Source organism: Prosopis cineraria, unplaced genomic scaffold (genome assembly GCF_029017545.1).
Source record: "Prosopis cineraria cultivar Desert tree isolate PC_DT_omini unplaced genomic scaffold, ASM2901754v1 PC207, whole genome shotgun sequence".
NCBI lineage: Eukaryota > Viridiplantae > Streptophyta > Magnoliopsida > Fabales > Fabaceae > Prosopis > Prosopis cineraria.
Genome location: NW_026555534.1, coordinates 22,945 through 38,251, shown reverse-complemented (window position 1 = coordinate 38,251; position 15,307 = coordinate 22,945). Strand labels below are relative to the sequence as shown.

General features: G+C 35.5%; 1 protein-coding gene across 1 annotated transcript; it reads left to right on the top strand.

Annotated features, from left to right (window-relative positions):
- Positions 1-991: 991 nt before the first annotated feature.
- LOC129295875 (F-box protein At1g55000-like) lies at positions 992-3,061 on the top strand. Its single transcript, XM_054934465.1, has 2 exons — positions 992-1,455; positions 2,427-3,061. The coding sequence occupies exons 1-2, from the start codon at positions 1,018-1,020 to the stop codon at positions 2,823-2,825; spliced, it is 837 nt and encodes a 278-aa protein (XP_054790440.1). The 5' UTR covers positions 992-1,017; the 3' UTR covers positions 2,826-3,061.
- Positions 3,062-15,307: the final 12,246 nt, after the last annotated feature.

Below are 15,307 nucleotides of genomic sequence, written 5' to 3'. Positions count from 1 at the left end.
CAACTCCTAGATTCTAATTCAATTGGAGGGCTTGTTAAAAGCAAACACTTTTGGAACAAAGGAGCTTCATTTTGTTGAGATTCATTCTATGCCTTAAAGCTTTACAAAATTTTGACATACCCTTCTTAATTAATGCAACTTGCTCTAAAGAAGCTTCGAAGAACAAAATGAGATCACCAACAAAGAAAAGATGAAAGATTAGTGGGCCTCTACTTGAGAGCTTCAAGGGCTTCCATTTCTTCTTCTCAAAAAGGTTGTGTATCATCATTTCAAGTCTCTCCACACGCAGGATAAAGATGTAAGGGCTTAATGGGTCTCCCTGACAGATTCCTTGAAAGGATTTGAATTCATGAGATTCCTCCCCATTCCAAATTACCTTCATAGAAACTGTATTGATACAAGCCATAATGAGTCGGGCAAAAGGTCTTTCCAGCCCAAGTCCTTTTAGTGTGTTGTTGATGAACTCCCAATCAAGTCACACATTTTCGAAGTACAATTCTAGATAAGATGACTATTAACACATGATACATAAACCGGCTTAGCTTTCTTTATAAAAAAAATTCAATAAGAAAATCACACTTGTACTGAGTATAGGCTAATATTATAGTCAGGATCCTGCTGAAGGTTTGTTTCCTACTGAAAATCTGAAGTCTGTTTTTTTACTAAAAATGTGTCACCATACGAAACTAATTAGAAAGTTATTTAACTTTTCTTTATTGGTCAAATAAGTTATTTAACTTTTCAGTAGGCCTTTTGTAAACGAAATGCAACTTCTCTTTAATACTTGATACACATAATATAAAAAACATTTTTTTAATATCAAATATTTTGTAAATAAAATGCAGGAGTTTTTTAAGCTTTATTTTTATTTTAAAAATACTTGATTTTTGCGGTACACAAGTCCTCTACCGTCTACCTAATTAGACATTTTTTTAATCATTTTTTATAAAAAGCGGAACTCCATGATCCGCATAAAAATCCGAACTCCGTCTTGCCTCTTACCTCACGCCGTTACCAATGGGTAGCTGTTGTGATGAAGGCAACGACGACGTTCTCAAGCATCTGATGAATTTTCACTTGTCGAGCTCGTCTTCGTCGTCCGAAGAGAGCCTAAGCCGTTCTTCACCCTCCTTTGGCTGTTCTACTATAATTTCACCGATGGATTCTGTTTTTCCAGCGCTTGCGTGCGGGGACATCCTCCGAATTATATTCGAGAAACTTCCAATTTCGGCGCTCTTCCGGGTGAGATGCGTCTGCCGAGTTTGGAACTCGGTGGCCTCCGAAAGGGATATTGTAATCAGAGCTTTCATATCACCTTGGAAATTGAAGGGTGTGGTCGGAAATCCCTTGTCGGGAAGCTTTTGGAGAGACAATGGTTTGGCAAAGTTCGCGGTTTCTCATCGGATTGTGCGTGGTGATACCGTTGCCAGTCTTGCTGTCAGATACTCGGTTCAGGTATGTATGAATCGTGATTTTGCGGCATCTAGCTGTAAGCCTGTAATAGCTACTATATAATATCTATGGATGCAAATGAAGAAATGCATTTTGGTGCTTAATGAAATTCATATAAAGTGGCATTATGCTCTCTCCACAAACTTATCCCGGCTCACAATGCTTTCTTCTGTTTATTTTTGAGAACTTAGTCAACAATCGACGACAAATTTATTGAGTTCCAATCAGCGCTTTTATCAGTTTGCAAAGGCAGAATATATCAATGGTTAAATATGTAAAACATCAGAACTCGATTGGGTTTATCAGTTCATTGAGTTTTGATTTCAGGGAACTGAAATAAAAAATGGGTATCTCGTTGTATTAATTGGTATGTTTGTTGCTATAGATTGGCCAAAGAATCTCCGAAGTAGCTCGTAACGCTGACAGCCTCTTATAATGTAAATAGCTGTATTTGGTTATTTTCTGTTGGTCTACTGCGGATTTAATAAATAGCTATTGTAATTCTACATAGTGTTGCTCTTCTTCCATCACCCCCTATTATGATTCTACATATTGAAGATTTTTGCATGATAGAGACAGAAAGCTCCATGAATGCCAGCTTCCTTTCTGTTGGGTCCATCTCCAAGTGACAAATAATTTTAATGCAACTTTTAAATTGTATGAGTGATCGATTTCTAGAATGGGAAAGACAGCAGTTGTATAAAGCCAAGAGGAAGTGAACTATTAGGGTCAAATCATACTAAAATGCATTGAATGCTGTTGATGCCGTTTTTCTTGTACACTTCTTAACTCAAGGCCATCGTTTAGTTATGGCTTAGTGTACTGATACTTGCAGTATTATAATTTTCTTACTATTTTGTTGTAGCTTTCTTATCCTGGGTATGTGCTTTCCTGGTTGACGGCAATTTTGTTTTAATTGATGAACTGTATCGAAGTTTACTTTTTTGGCAAGGCTAATTTTCATATTTTGATAGGTCATGGACATAAAACGTCTGAACAACATGATGAGTGATCATGGAGTATACTCGAGGGAGAGGCTTTTAATTCCTATAAGTAACCCTGACATTCTTATTAACAGAACATGCTACATTGAGATGGATGACTGTGCAAAAAGAGAAGTAGCAGTAATATATCCAGAGGATGTACCGGACGATAGTTGCAGATATCTATCGGATAGAATGCCCTTGGAAGAAGGAAACAGAATATCCATGGTCAAAGGCAAGAGAAGGGTAATTGATTCCTTGAGGAGAAGCATGCATGTTGACGGTGAAACTGCTCGATATTACTGGTCTATTTCAAATGGTGATCCTCGAGCTGCGCTTTCTGAGTTTTCTGCGGACCTCCAGTGGGAGAGGCAAGCTCGACTTTCCTAATCCTTCCTTGGAATATAAATTGACATTATTCTGCCGGAGTTTGGAACGCTTAATATGTAATTAATAATTAATAAATTAATTAATATATCATGCTGGATGGGCAAATGTTTGCTTTAATAGCTTTCCTTCTCTTCAGCGTATCTCTTTCTGGTTTTTGAGGAGAGCTCACATTGTGATTAACATCGACCATATTTGTTCTTTAATTTAATGAAGATCTGAGTGACTCATTTCCAGCTCTTGTAACATTTTAAGTTTGTGTATGTTTTGAGGACAATCACGAAGAGAACTGGTTGAAAATTTTGGCTCTCACCAATGGTGATGGTGTGGATCAATATTAATCATCAATATGAAAATAAAATTTATAATAAAGTATAGCTTTTTTGCAGGTCATGAATGGGGTTCAAACTTCATATGATAAATCGTTGGGTTGCATAATTCTCTCTGTAAGAAAGTATGTTAGTAACCACATTAGCATATGAGTGAAATTATTATGTTAGTGACCACGTTAGCATATGAGTGAAATTATATACCATTTGGGTATATTCATGTCGTGTTGGGTGCAATAGTTAGGGGCGAGCAAAACCAATTCAAAACTAAAAATTAAATTAATTTTTTTTATTTGATTCAGCCAATTTAGTTTTTTGGTTTGATTTGTTTTTTTTTAATATCTTGACTGATCAGTTCGATTCAATTAATAAGATTTAAAATTAAATAGATTGAATCAACCAAATTATCATGCATATATAATTTATAAATTATATTTAGTTTATTGATTATTTTATTTTATTTTCTTTTTTAATTTTATAATTTAATAAAAGTAAATATATAATTTGATAAATTGAAACCCTAACTCTTCATTATAATTGGTTACTATCACTTTACAACCTCAATTTTATAAATAAGTCTCGTTTATTTTAGTAAAAAAAAAATTGGCTCGAGTCAAAATAGCTTAACATGAAGTTTAAAATTAAATTAACTGATTGAACTGGATTGTCAAGTTTTGGTTTGGTTCTTATTGAGTTTGATTACCTTGTCTAGTTCAATTTAGTTTGTATTTTGAATGTTGTTCGATCAATTGATTTTTTACATTTTAGCATCAAACCAATTGATACTCACCTCTAGCAAAAGCTCTTCTCCAAGCAAACAGCAATCGTAGATTTTATTGTTTTACTTGTTAAAATCATGTCAGAAATGATGGTTTGTATTTTCAGCTTGAAACAATCCACATCTAATCTCGTAGTTTACAGTTTTTGCCATCAATCAAAGATGATATTGCAGCTAAGGAATGCATTGGTTGTCTTGGTACACTAGATCTATTCTAGAGTTCACAATGTTTTTTGTTTTTTTTTTTATATTTGGTTACGTAATACACATAATGATACTCTTGGAAGGCAATGTTAGGCCCCATTTGGTGTGCAAAAATTCTACACATGCAAACGAAATTTGACATAAAATTTGGATTTCAGCATGTTAGGTACCGTAGCATTCATCATTTGGATTTTCAAGAATTTTGATTCCAACAAAATAGTCAAAATTAGATTCCATCACAAGCCTAATGGAATTGACTTGTTTCACATGGCATCTTCTCTTTGACACGTTGACCCTCATAGCCACTATTATTAGGGGTGAGCAAAATTGAATTGAAATTAAAAATTAAATTGAATTTTATTCAGTCTATTTGTTTTCTTTTCTAGATATTGGTTGATTGGTTCAATTTGATTAGTAATATTTAAAAACGAATAGACCAAACTAACCAAATTATCACAAATATATATTACTTATTAATTTATAAATTATATTTAGTTTATTAATTACTTTATTTTATTTTATTCTGTTTAATTTTATACTTAAATAAAAGTAAATATATAATCTAATAAGTTGAAACCCTGACCCCTCATTAAAATGGGCTACTATCACTTTACGAACTTAATTTTATACATAAATCTTGTCTCAAGTTCAAGCAGCGCAACATGAAATATAAAATTAAATTAACCAATAGAATAGAATTGTCAAATTTCAGTTCGGTTTGATTTGATTCAATTTATATTTTTAGTGTTTTTAAATTGATCAAATTTACACATTTTAGCATTGAACTGAATTAAATCGACCAATGCTCGCCCCTAATTGTTATCATATTTGCCTTCACACACCTAACTTCATCCCCACCACTAACATCTCCTCCATAAATGTAACTTCCCTCAATTTCAAGCTGGCTGTGAAATCAAAAGAGGAGTTGTCATCTTTCATCAATGATGGTGATTTTGGTGGTTGTAAATTTGATTGCCAGCCAACTTGTTGCTTGTGTAGCAGGGAGTAAGCAGAGGATTGAAGTCAATTCCCCCTACCTAGCAATGTCTTGACTTCGATTCCCCTCCAGGTCTTCAACCTCGTATCCTTCTCCAATCTCTGCCTTCGATGGACAGCATTCTTGCTTTGAAAATTTCCTAAATGATATCTTGTTCCTTGTTCTTGTTCTTGCTTTAAAGTCCCAGACTCCATGTGCTTTTTGGTCCGCTATAGATTATTGTTCTTTGTTCAAACCATGTTATGTTTTTTCATTTAACATTATGGCTGATTTTATTATTAATTAAAGGATCATTTGGTATGAAAATGATTAACAAAACGTCAAATCAATAATATTTTTTATTCTATCATGTGAGCTTGCATGGACCATTTTCAATTGACACTCCACAGGTTGATTCCTTGAATGATACACACACACACACACACACAAATTCCTCGAATGATTTTGCTTTTAGTGGATCTTAGGAAGTTTAAACTAGGCTGCAGATTGGGTTGCCAATGTTGCTATTAAAGGGATATGTTCTTGGGATTGGGCTATTGGGCTCCCATTCCAGGTGGCTAGCCTCCGAGACCTTTCTCCTTTGGGTTCTAGGGTTTTGACTCTTAGAATCTTCTATTGCTATCTTTGAACTTTTCGTTTTCTGCTATTTTTTTTTTATTTCTATTTGGTCCTTTTGCTTTTTGGTGCTGGCAGTTCTTGCTGTTAAACTTGAGTTATCGTGTTTCTTGGTTTTTATGACCAGTATTAACTAGTATTAATATTTATACTACAATACTGAATTAAGTTATTCACCTTACAAAAATTTAAAGACAAAAAATAATTGACCCTTTTTTTCAAAGGAAAAACTCGGGTTGATTAATAAATTAATTGATTGAAAACACACACGTATAAAAAATGAAACTTAGTTGACTATTATCGACTTATTACCGTTAATTATTTTAAAAGTTTATTTTATGCCTTGTGCGAATGTGAGAAATAGCTTCTCTCTCTGCTTTCAAGCTGAGCAAGTTCTTCCCAGTTTTTACAATGAAACATTTTTAAATTGATTGACGGTGCACGATTGATTGATTGACTTTAAGTTAATTGTTGGCTTTTTAATCAGACTGTTCAAGACTCACTGACAAACTCGCAATAATTGATTAAGAGAAATTATATTTATGGTGTGTTTCGAGTAATAAGGGTTTCAAATCAAAATCTATTTTTTATTATATTTATTTATAGTTTCAATTTTTTTTATATTATGATCATTTGATATTCTATTCATTTCAAACCTCTCATTCCTTTCATACTTTTATTGTTAATGTCTTTATAATTTTCATATCTTTTTTTATATTTTCGTCTCTTATTTAAATTTATTATTTTTAGTTTTTTATTTTCATTTTAAATCTCAACATATCTCATCTTTTTATTTAAAAATTTTTAAATGATGCATTTACCTTAATTCATTTAACAATTTAAGAAGGGGAGAAGTAGCCTCTCGCTCTCATTCCAAGTTAGAAATTATAGGGACAATTACCGTAAAATCTCAAAAAAGCTATCTAATTAGTCTAAAATTCTAGAAAATGCACAAATAACTAGAGCTGGTAAAAAAAGTCGGCCCGGTCCTTTAAGGCCGACTCTTGAAGGGCTCGGGCTTAAAAGGGCCAGCCCTTTTAAGCTCGAGTTCCTTTTAGGACTCTGATATTTGAAGCCCGGCCCTTGACATAGCGGGCTCAGGGCCGGCCCTGCAGGCTTTAGGCCCTTTTAATTATTTTTATTTTTTTAAATTTTTAATCAAATAAAAAATTACTTCATTTTAATATAATACTCAATCAAGAAAGCTACAAAAAAACTAACTAAATAACATCTAAATGAACTAAAAACACAAATAAAATAATAGTAATGTAATAAGTAATGGATCGGCTAAGCCGACAAACACCCAATCAAAATTAAAAGAGTAAATGTTGAACTGAATGAATCATTATCATGGATCTAGATGAATTAGGGGATTTAAGGTTGTATTTTTTTTAGAAAATAGTAGCCAAGGATTTCTATATGAAATTTATATCAATTAAGAATCAATTGTTGTCAAAACCTGAATAAAAAACAAACTACAATGAACTATTGTTAATTTAAAATGAGTTATTATTAAAATCTAAATGAATACTTATTAATAAAGGCTAACTCGAATCCACAAGTATCTACTCGAATTTTGACAACAAGTGATCCTTGATTGATATAATTTTTGATTAGTGATTCTTCATTGCTATTTTTCCTTCTTCTTTTTTTTTTGCCTTCCATCCTTAGTAAATATGGGCTAATATGTGATGTGGAGTAAGATTTAGTTTAATTTTTTTTTCAAATATAAAAAGAGTAAAAATTATGAGAATTAATTAAAAAATGCATATGCGGGCTTAAACGGGCCGGCCCTCGGCCCTATAGGGCCGGCCCTTTCAAGTCCTAAATTAAACGGGTTTAAACGGGCCTGATTTAACATTTTACAGTTCTATTTACAAGCCCAGCCCTACTCTTATACGGGCTTAAACGGGCTAGCCCAACGGGCTCGGCTCGTTTTCTCAGCTCTACAAATAACCTTGAGGTCCTTAAGTTCTTTGCTATAAATAATTTTTGTTGTCGAACTATTGAGTTGCCCTTGACTTGGAAAAAAAATGAAGCTAGAAATTCTCTTGATTTACGTCAATGATCGAGACCAACTCATTTTAAATCTTCTTTGTTGTCTTCTTCTGCCATTAATCTTGTTTGCCTTAATTTGATTCTCTTCAGGTTGATAAGCATCTTCATTTGATCCAACTCTCTGCTACATGACCATTCAAATTATACCAATAAAAGTAAACTAAAATACACATTCCTCTTTGTAATCTAACATGGTAAGTTGGCAAGCCATATGCTTGAGAAGAAGTTAACAAACTAATACATTAGAAACACAAAAACATAAAGTAGTAAAATCATGAATCCTACTGCATTCCCCTGGCCACGTTGAGAATAGGAATCCATTCCTCTTTCTACCCCGAGATGAAAATCGGAATCTAAAATAAACATTTGTTTTCGTTTTCTATAGCTATTCCCCCAATCGTATATTGAGAAAACTCACCCAATTATAAAAGAACTTACAAAAAAATATTGCTATTGAGATGAAGCGTCTAACAGCCATTATAGCAACAGTAGAGAGAGTGGCATATAAATCAAAGGTCAATAAGATGGGAGATTCGCGGGTCGATAAGAGAAATTCAACTAGTTCAAGAGAAGCATGGAATAAAGTGTATCAAGAAGCGAGATCTGAACTGGGCAACCGAGAGATAGAAGAGGAGAAGAAAATGATTGTAAACATAAGACATTGAATTGAGATATACAAATTAATGTTCGTAACCATAGCTCTGATGCCACGTGTTAAATGTATGTATCTCAATTCATATAAATAAATAAAGTAATGTATACGTACCGGAAGAATCCATGAGTACTTGAGAAATCTTGATTACCTCGAGTGTAGGCAGGTACACAACCCTCAGGTCCCCAAAGTCTTCAGAGAGTTCAGAGATAATGGAAGTAGAGGAAAATCAGTTGTGTGTTTGCGGTTACCGACTAATCATCTTATATAGATCAGATCGGTAACTGCCTTATTAAATAATTAAATAATTATATTATCTATTATCTCTGACTCAGTCAGTTAAGAGATAGGAAATAACTGACGGCTACTGGGTTGTGGGTTAGGCCTCTGCCCATTGGGCTCACTTGTGTGGTCCACCTATCACAGTCCACACAAGATCATAAGGACCAATTTATTGGGCTTATTAATTAATGCTAATTTATAAATAATATTCCAACAATCTCCTACTTGAATTACATTAATTAAGCAAGTTATATAAACAAGCCACAAACAAATTCAGAAAAAAATGAAACTCCACAAAATCACTGAATCCTATGGGAAAACAAGTGATATTATATCTCATAATCTGAGTAAAATATGAAATTTTATTTCAAACACAGCTCAGTAAGATAACAACATAAATCACTGATTCCTATGGGGAAACAAGTGACATGCATAGCGTACCACAACAGAATCATTGAATCCTATAGGGATACAAATAATATAGACGCATCTAATTGAACTGAACATAACTCACAGAAGAAAACAAAGCCTAAAGAGAAATTGCAACATAAAAAGTTCTCAAACTTCCACTAAACTAGAGCATCAAAGGAATTCACAATACCCATATAAGTTACATGATTTTGAAAAACTTCTACAGGTAAGCCCTTAGTCAATGGATCTGCAAGCATCTGCGTGCCAGGAATGTGTACTACACGGGTTTGAAACTCAGTAATTTTCTCTTTCACAAACATAAGTTTGATATCAAAATGCTTTGTACGACTGGAATTTCTGTGATTGTTAGCATAGTATACTGCAGATTTGTTATCACAATAAATGGTTAGAGGACGTGATATTGACTCAACTAGGTGCATGCTAGATATCAACTTCCTTAGCCATATAGCGTGACGTGTAGTCTCAAAGCAAGCAATATACTCAGCTTCTATAGATGAAACTGCCGTAAGTGTCTGTTTTACACTCTTTCAAGAGACAGCTCCTCCAGACAACATGAAAATATAGCCAGTCGTGGATTTGCAATCATCCAGACAAGAGGCAAAATCTGAATCTGAAAAGCCAACAATCTCAAGATCTTCTGATCCCTTAAAGTCATAATCAGAATACCCAACAACCTCAAGAGAATTTAACCTTTTGTAAGTCAACATATGATCCTTTGTACCTTGAAGATATCTCATAACTTTCTTAGCAGCCTTCCAATGATCCGGACCTAGATCATTTAAGTATCAACCCAGCACTCCAATGGCAAAGGCTATATCTGGTCGAGTACATACTTGAACATACATAAGGCTGCCAACAGTGAAAGCATATGGTATCTTTCTCATTTCAGCCCTCTTCTTATCATCCTTGGGATACTGTAACTTTAACAACAGCTCACCTTTCTGTACAGGAGCAGGTGAAGGAGAACATGAATTCATTTTAAATCTCTTAAGTACCCGCTCAATATGAGTGGCTTGTGATAAACCAAGAACACCACGAGATCTATCACGATGAATTTGTATCCCAAGAACAAAGGAGGCTTCACCCATATCCTTCATGTCAAAATGGCAAGACAATAGGTGCTTTATCTCAATGAGGAAATTTATTGAATTGCTAGCTAATAAGATATCATCAACATAGAGAATAAGAATGGCAAAATTATTCCCATCAAACTTTTGATAGATGCACTGATCTGAGACATTCTCAACAAAATCGAAAGAGGTGATAACTTCATTAAATTTCAGATACCACTGCTTAGAGGCCTGTTTTAGCCTATAGATGGATCTCTTTAATTTGCACACTAGATGTTCTTTATCGGATTCAACAAAACCATCAGGTTGTGTCATGTAGACTTCTTCATACAAATTGCCATTCAAGAACGCAGTCTTGACATCCATCTGGTGAAGATCAAGATCAAGCTATGCAACTAAAGCCATTACCACTCTAAAAGCATCTTTGGTGGATACCGGAGAGAAGGTTTCTGTGTAATCAATATCTTCTTTCTGGTTGTAGCCTTTAGCTACAAGTCTGGCTTTATATCTATCAATTTCACCTCTAGCTCCTCGTTTTGTTTTGAAGACCCACTTGCAACCCACTGGTTTTAAACCCCTTTGGTAGCTCTACAAGCTCCCATACGTGATTGCGGTACATAGAGGCAATTTCTTCACTCATAGCCTCCAACCATTCAGAAGAATGAGAGCTAGAAATAGCCTCCTGGTAACACATTGGGTCTAAGCTATCAATAGCATCTGAATCAAATTCCTGCAAATATACCACGTAATCATCTGGAATAGCAGACCTGGGAACCCTTTAGGACCGTCTCGGTTCAACAACCATGTCCCTATCACCCTCTAAAGGTGGTTCATCTTGAGCTCCATTCTGATCCACGACATTATTTTTGTCAACATGAGGAGTTGTCAAGATAGGCATAGGCAAAATGCTACTTTCATCAAGCAAGGTAATATGTCTAGGCACAGAGCTCCCACTATCTAAGGCATCTTCAAAGAAATAAGCTCGGTCAGATTCAATTACCCTAGTAGTGTGATTTGGACAATAGAATCTATACCCACGAGATCCAATGCAATAGCCAATAAAGAAACCATTAACAGTTTTAGAATCAAGCTTCATCTGTTGTGGATTGTAAGGTTTTACCTGTGCTTTACAACCCCAAACTCACATATGCTTCAGCGCAGGAGTCCTTCCAAAATACAACTCATATGGAGTCTTTGGAACTGACTTGCTAAGAACTTGATTCAAAATATAAACAGTAGTTTTAAGTGCATCACCCCATAAGAATTCCGACAGTGAGGAGTGACTGATCATGCTCCTAACCATATCCATGAGAGTACGATTTCGCCTTTCTGCAACCCCATTTTGCTGCGGGGTACCAGGCATAGTATACTGAGCTTCAATGCCATGCTCTTGAAGGTACAAAGCAAACGGCCCAAGGTTCCTGCCAGTCTCAGTATATCTCTCATAAAATTCTCCTCCTCTATCAGATCTCACACACTTGATCAACTTGCCAGATTTCAATTCGACTGCTACTTTAAAGGTCTTGAATGCATTAAGGGACTCACCCTTTTCACGCAAAAGTTCAATCCATCCATGACGAGAGTAATCATCCGTGAAGGTGATGAAATATCTAAAACCACCCATAGCCGGAGGCGTGATAAGTCCACAGATATCAGTATGGATTAGGTCTAAAGTATTTTCAAACCTCTTTGCCCCTTTGGTTCTAGCTCTAGCAGGGAATTTTTCCTTTATACAGCCAACACAAGTCTCAAAATTTGAGAAATTAAGGTCTCATAAGACACCTTGCTTGATCATGCGCTCTAATCTCTCTCTAGAGATATGACCTAAACGACGATGCCATAACATAGAGGAATTATCATTGGGCCTTTGACGTTTATGCCCAATAGCAGCATTGACATGAAGATTAGGAAGTTCAAGTGACCAATCATTCAATTGATATAAACCATATATCAAGGAAGTGACACCAACATTAATGGAATCAAAACAAATGTCAATTTTCCCATTTCCTTGGAAGAATGAATAGCCACAAATATCCAATGCAGAAGTTGAAATTAAATTCTTCTTCGCAGAAGTACATAAACAACATTGTTCAAATGTAAAACATGACCAGAATTTAAATACAAAGAAATAGTTCCAATGCATTCAACTGATGCCTTGCTCCCTGCTATGCCAAAGACTGACCTCTGTGCCTCACTTGGAACCTTCTGGTTTCTTAGCCCCTGTAGAGAATTCACAACATGTACAGTGGCACCAGAATCCAGCCACCATGAGTCAAAGAAAGTTTCAATGGTGTTAGATTCAAACCAAACTAGAGCTAGAGGGGTAGTTTGAAGAGTTGTACCTTCACTTTCTTGTTTGTTCTTCAATTTGAAGCAATTAGCTTTAATATGACCCGGTTTCTTGCAATAATTGCATAACCCTTTAAAGGGTTTCTTCCTCGACTTCTCACTCTTATCACCATCCTTCTTAAAGGTTTGATTATTAGGCTTTAGGGCATCATGCTTCTTCCCCTTTTTCTTATATGACCCTTCAGATTTGCTGCTAGAGCCATGGGAAATATAGTTTATTGAGTAAGAGGAATTCTTCTTTATAACTTCCTCTTCTTGAGTGACTATCGATATCATCTGGTCAACAAACCATTCAGCTTCTTGTGAGTTGTATGAAGTCCTCAAGAATGCATACTCTGATGGCAATGATTGAAGAACACGGTAAACCAAGGTACTTTCACCCAAATCAATCCCATATGACTTAAGCTTGTTATAGTAATGAACAAGTTTCAGAATGTGCTCCCTGACACCAGAAACTCCGTCGTATCGAGTATTGTCAAGAAGTGACAGATAGTAGTTCTTTTGAGTCTTGTTAAGCTTCTTGTATTTGTCACCAATAGTTTTCAAGTACTCTACTGCAGTATCATTTTCAGGAATGCTGTCCCTAATTCCCTTTTCATTTGTGTATTTGATGATCGCTAGACAGATCCGGTTGGACTCACTCCATTGTTTATGGAAGGCTATTTCAGAAGTACTGGACTCGGAAGAGAGATCCACAGGCTTGGGCTCTCTTAGAGCTAAATCTTTTTCAGAAATAGTCAGATACATATTGAGGGACTCTTTCCAGTCATCATAGTTAGTCCCATTGAGAGCCTTCACAAAGGATAGTTGCGTAAAAGCAGAAATTGAAATCGTAAAACAGAGAATGGGAAATATTAATTATGCGTGCATAACATAATTATAAAACAGAATTCCCCAACAAGTGATTATCAATTATGCAACTATAACCATGCACCAAGAAGGCTCATATACCATAAAGATTAGCTCACACAAAAGTCCATACAAAATAATGCTTTAAACATTTTCATACCTATAGGGTACAATAAATATCTAATACATTAAAGGAGTGCTATTAGCCTATTCTCAAAGCCAACCATCAAAATCACATTAATAATGTCATACCTATGGGGTATGTCCATTATCAATGCTACAAGATCCTAAACATCATCAATAATTTACAAAGTCATAAACTTTATGACTTTAGGATAAAGCAAAATAATTTTAAAAGTTCTTAGGGTCTTTTGAGATTTAGGAAACAAATTCAGGATTTAAGTGAAATTTTAAAATTAATCAGGGGCAAATAAGTAATTCTGGAAGAGATTTGGGTCAAAATTGCAATTCTGGAAGTTAAGGGACTAATATGTAATTTCTAAAAATATCATGGGGCTGATTCGTAAATTAAATAAATTATGGGCCAAGGAGGTAATTTTATCCTGGGGTCAAAACATAATTAATAGAACCCCCTTTTTTTATAAATCTGGTCTGGGCCCAAACGAAAAAATTTGGGCCCAGATCTCCATGAAAGTTTCTGACTCGATTTTGCCTCCACCCTTTTTTTTATAAATCTGGTCTGGGCCCAAACGAAAAAATTTGGGCCCAGATCTCCATGAAAGTTTCTGACCCGATTTTGCCTCCACCCTTTTTTTTTATAAACAAGTTCTGGGCCCATTCGAAAATGGGCCCAGAACCCATGGAACTGGATCCCTAAGATTCGATTCCTGACCCGTTTCTGGGTCCTCTCCAGCCGCGAGCTAAAAAACGAAGCCAAAGGGGGCGCCGGCGTGCAGCGGTTGCCAGACCAACTGTGACGTTGCCAGCTCCAGAACCTCCACCGCGTCGCTAGCTCGAGACGATGCCGAAGCAATCCAGAACCAGACAGTTTCCGACAGCCTTGAAGGAGGACGACGCCATGAAGTACTCCCTCCTGTTGGAGATTGTGACAGCGAAGAACAGTAATGACGCCGTGAAGGAGAACTCCGGTGAGGAGCACAGGGAAGAAGATGACGCTGAAAAATCTTTTTTTTTGACAGCATAAACACAACACTGTGCAGGCTGTGAATCACAATCTCAGACAGAAATTCCCGACGACTTAATGACATCAGCTCCCGAGACGTACCAACAACTCATTCCAACGTCAATTAAGGCAATAATGAAAGGAGAAAAGAGCAACTAATGAAATATACGTGCATGTTAAATCAAATTCAAACATGCTAAGTTGGAAAAGAATTACTTATCATTGTAAACATAAGACATTGAATTGAGATATACAAATTAATGTTCATAACCTGGCTCTGATACCACGTGTTGAATGTATGTATCTCAATTCATATAAATAAATAAAATAATGTATACGTACCGGAAGAATCCATGAGTACTTGAGAAATCTCGATTACCTCGAGTGTAGGCAGGTACACAACCCTCAGGTCCCCAAAGCCTTCAGAGAGTTCATAGATAATGGAAGTAGAGGAAAATCAGTCGTGTGTTTGCGGTTACCTACTAATCGTCTTATATAGATCAGATCAATAACCGCCTTATTAAATAATTAAATAATTATATTATCTATTATCTCTGACTCAATCAGTTAAGAGATAGGAAATAACTAACGGCTACTGGATTGTGAGTTGGGCCTCTGCCCATTGGGCTCACATGTGTGGTCCACCTATCACGGTCCACACAAGATCATAAGGACCAATTTATTGGGCTTATTAATTAATGCTAATTCATAAATAATATTCCAACA

Bases quoted from the DNA above. Each gene is read 5' to 3' on its own strand.
- LOC129295875 (XM_054934465.1), top strand. From the start codon at position 1,018: ATGGGTAGCTGTTGTGATGAAGGCAACGACGACGTTCTCAAGCATCTG. The intron at 1,456-2,426 runs GTATGTATGAAT...ATATTTTGATAG, and splicing joins CTGTCAGATACTCGGTTCAG to GTCATGGACATAAAACGTCT.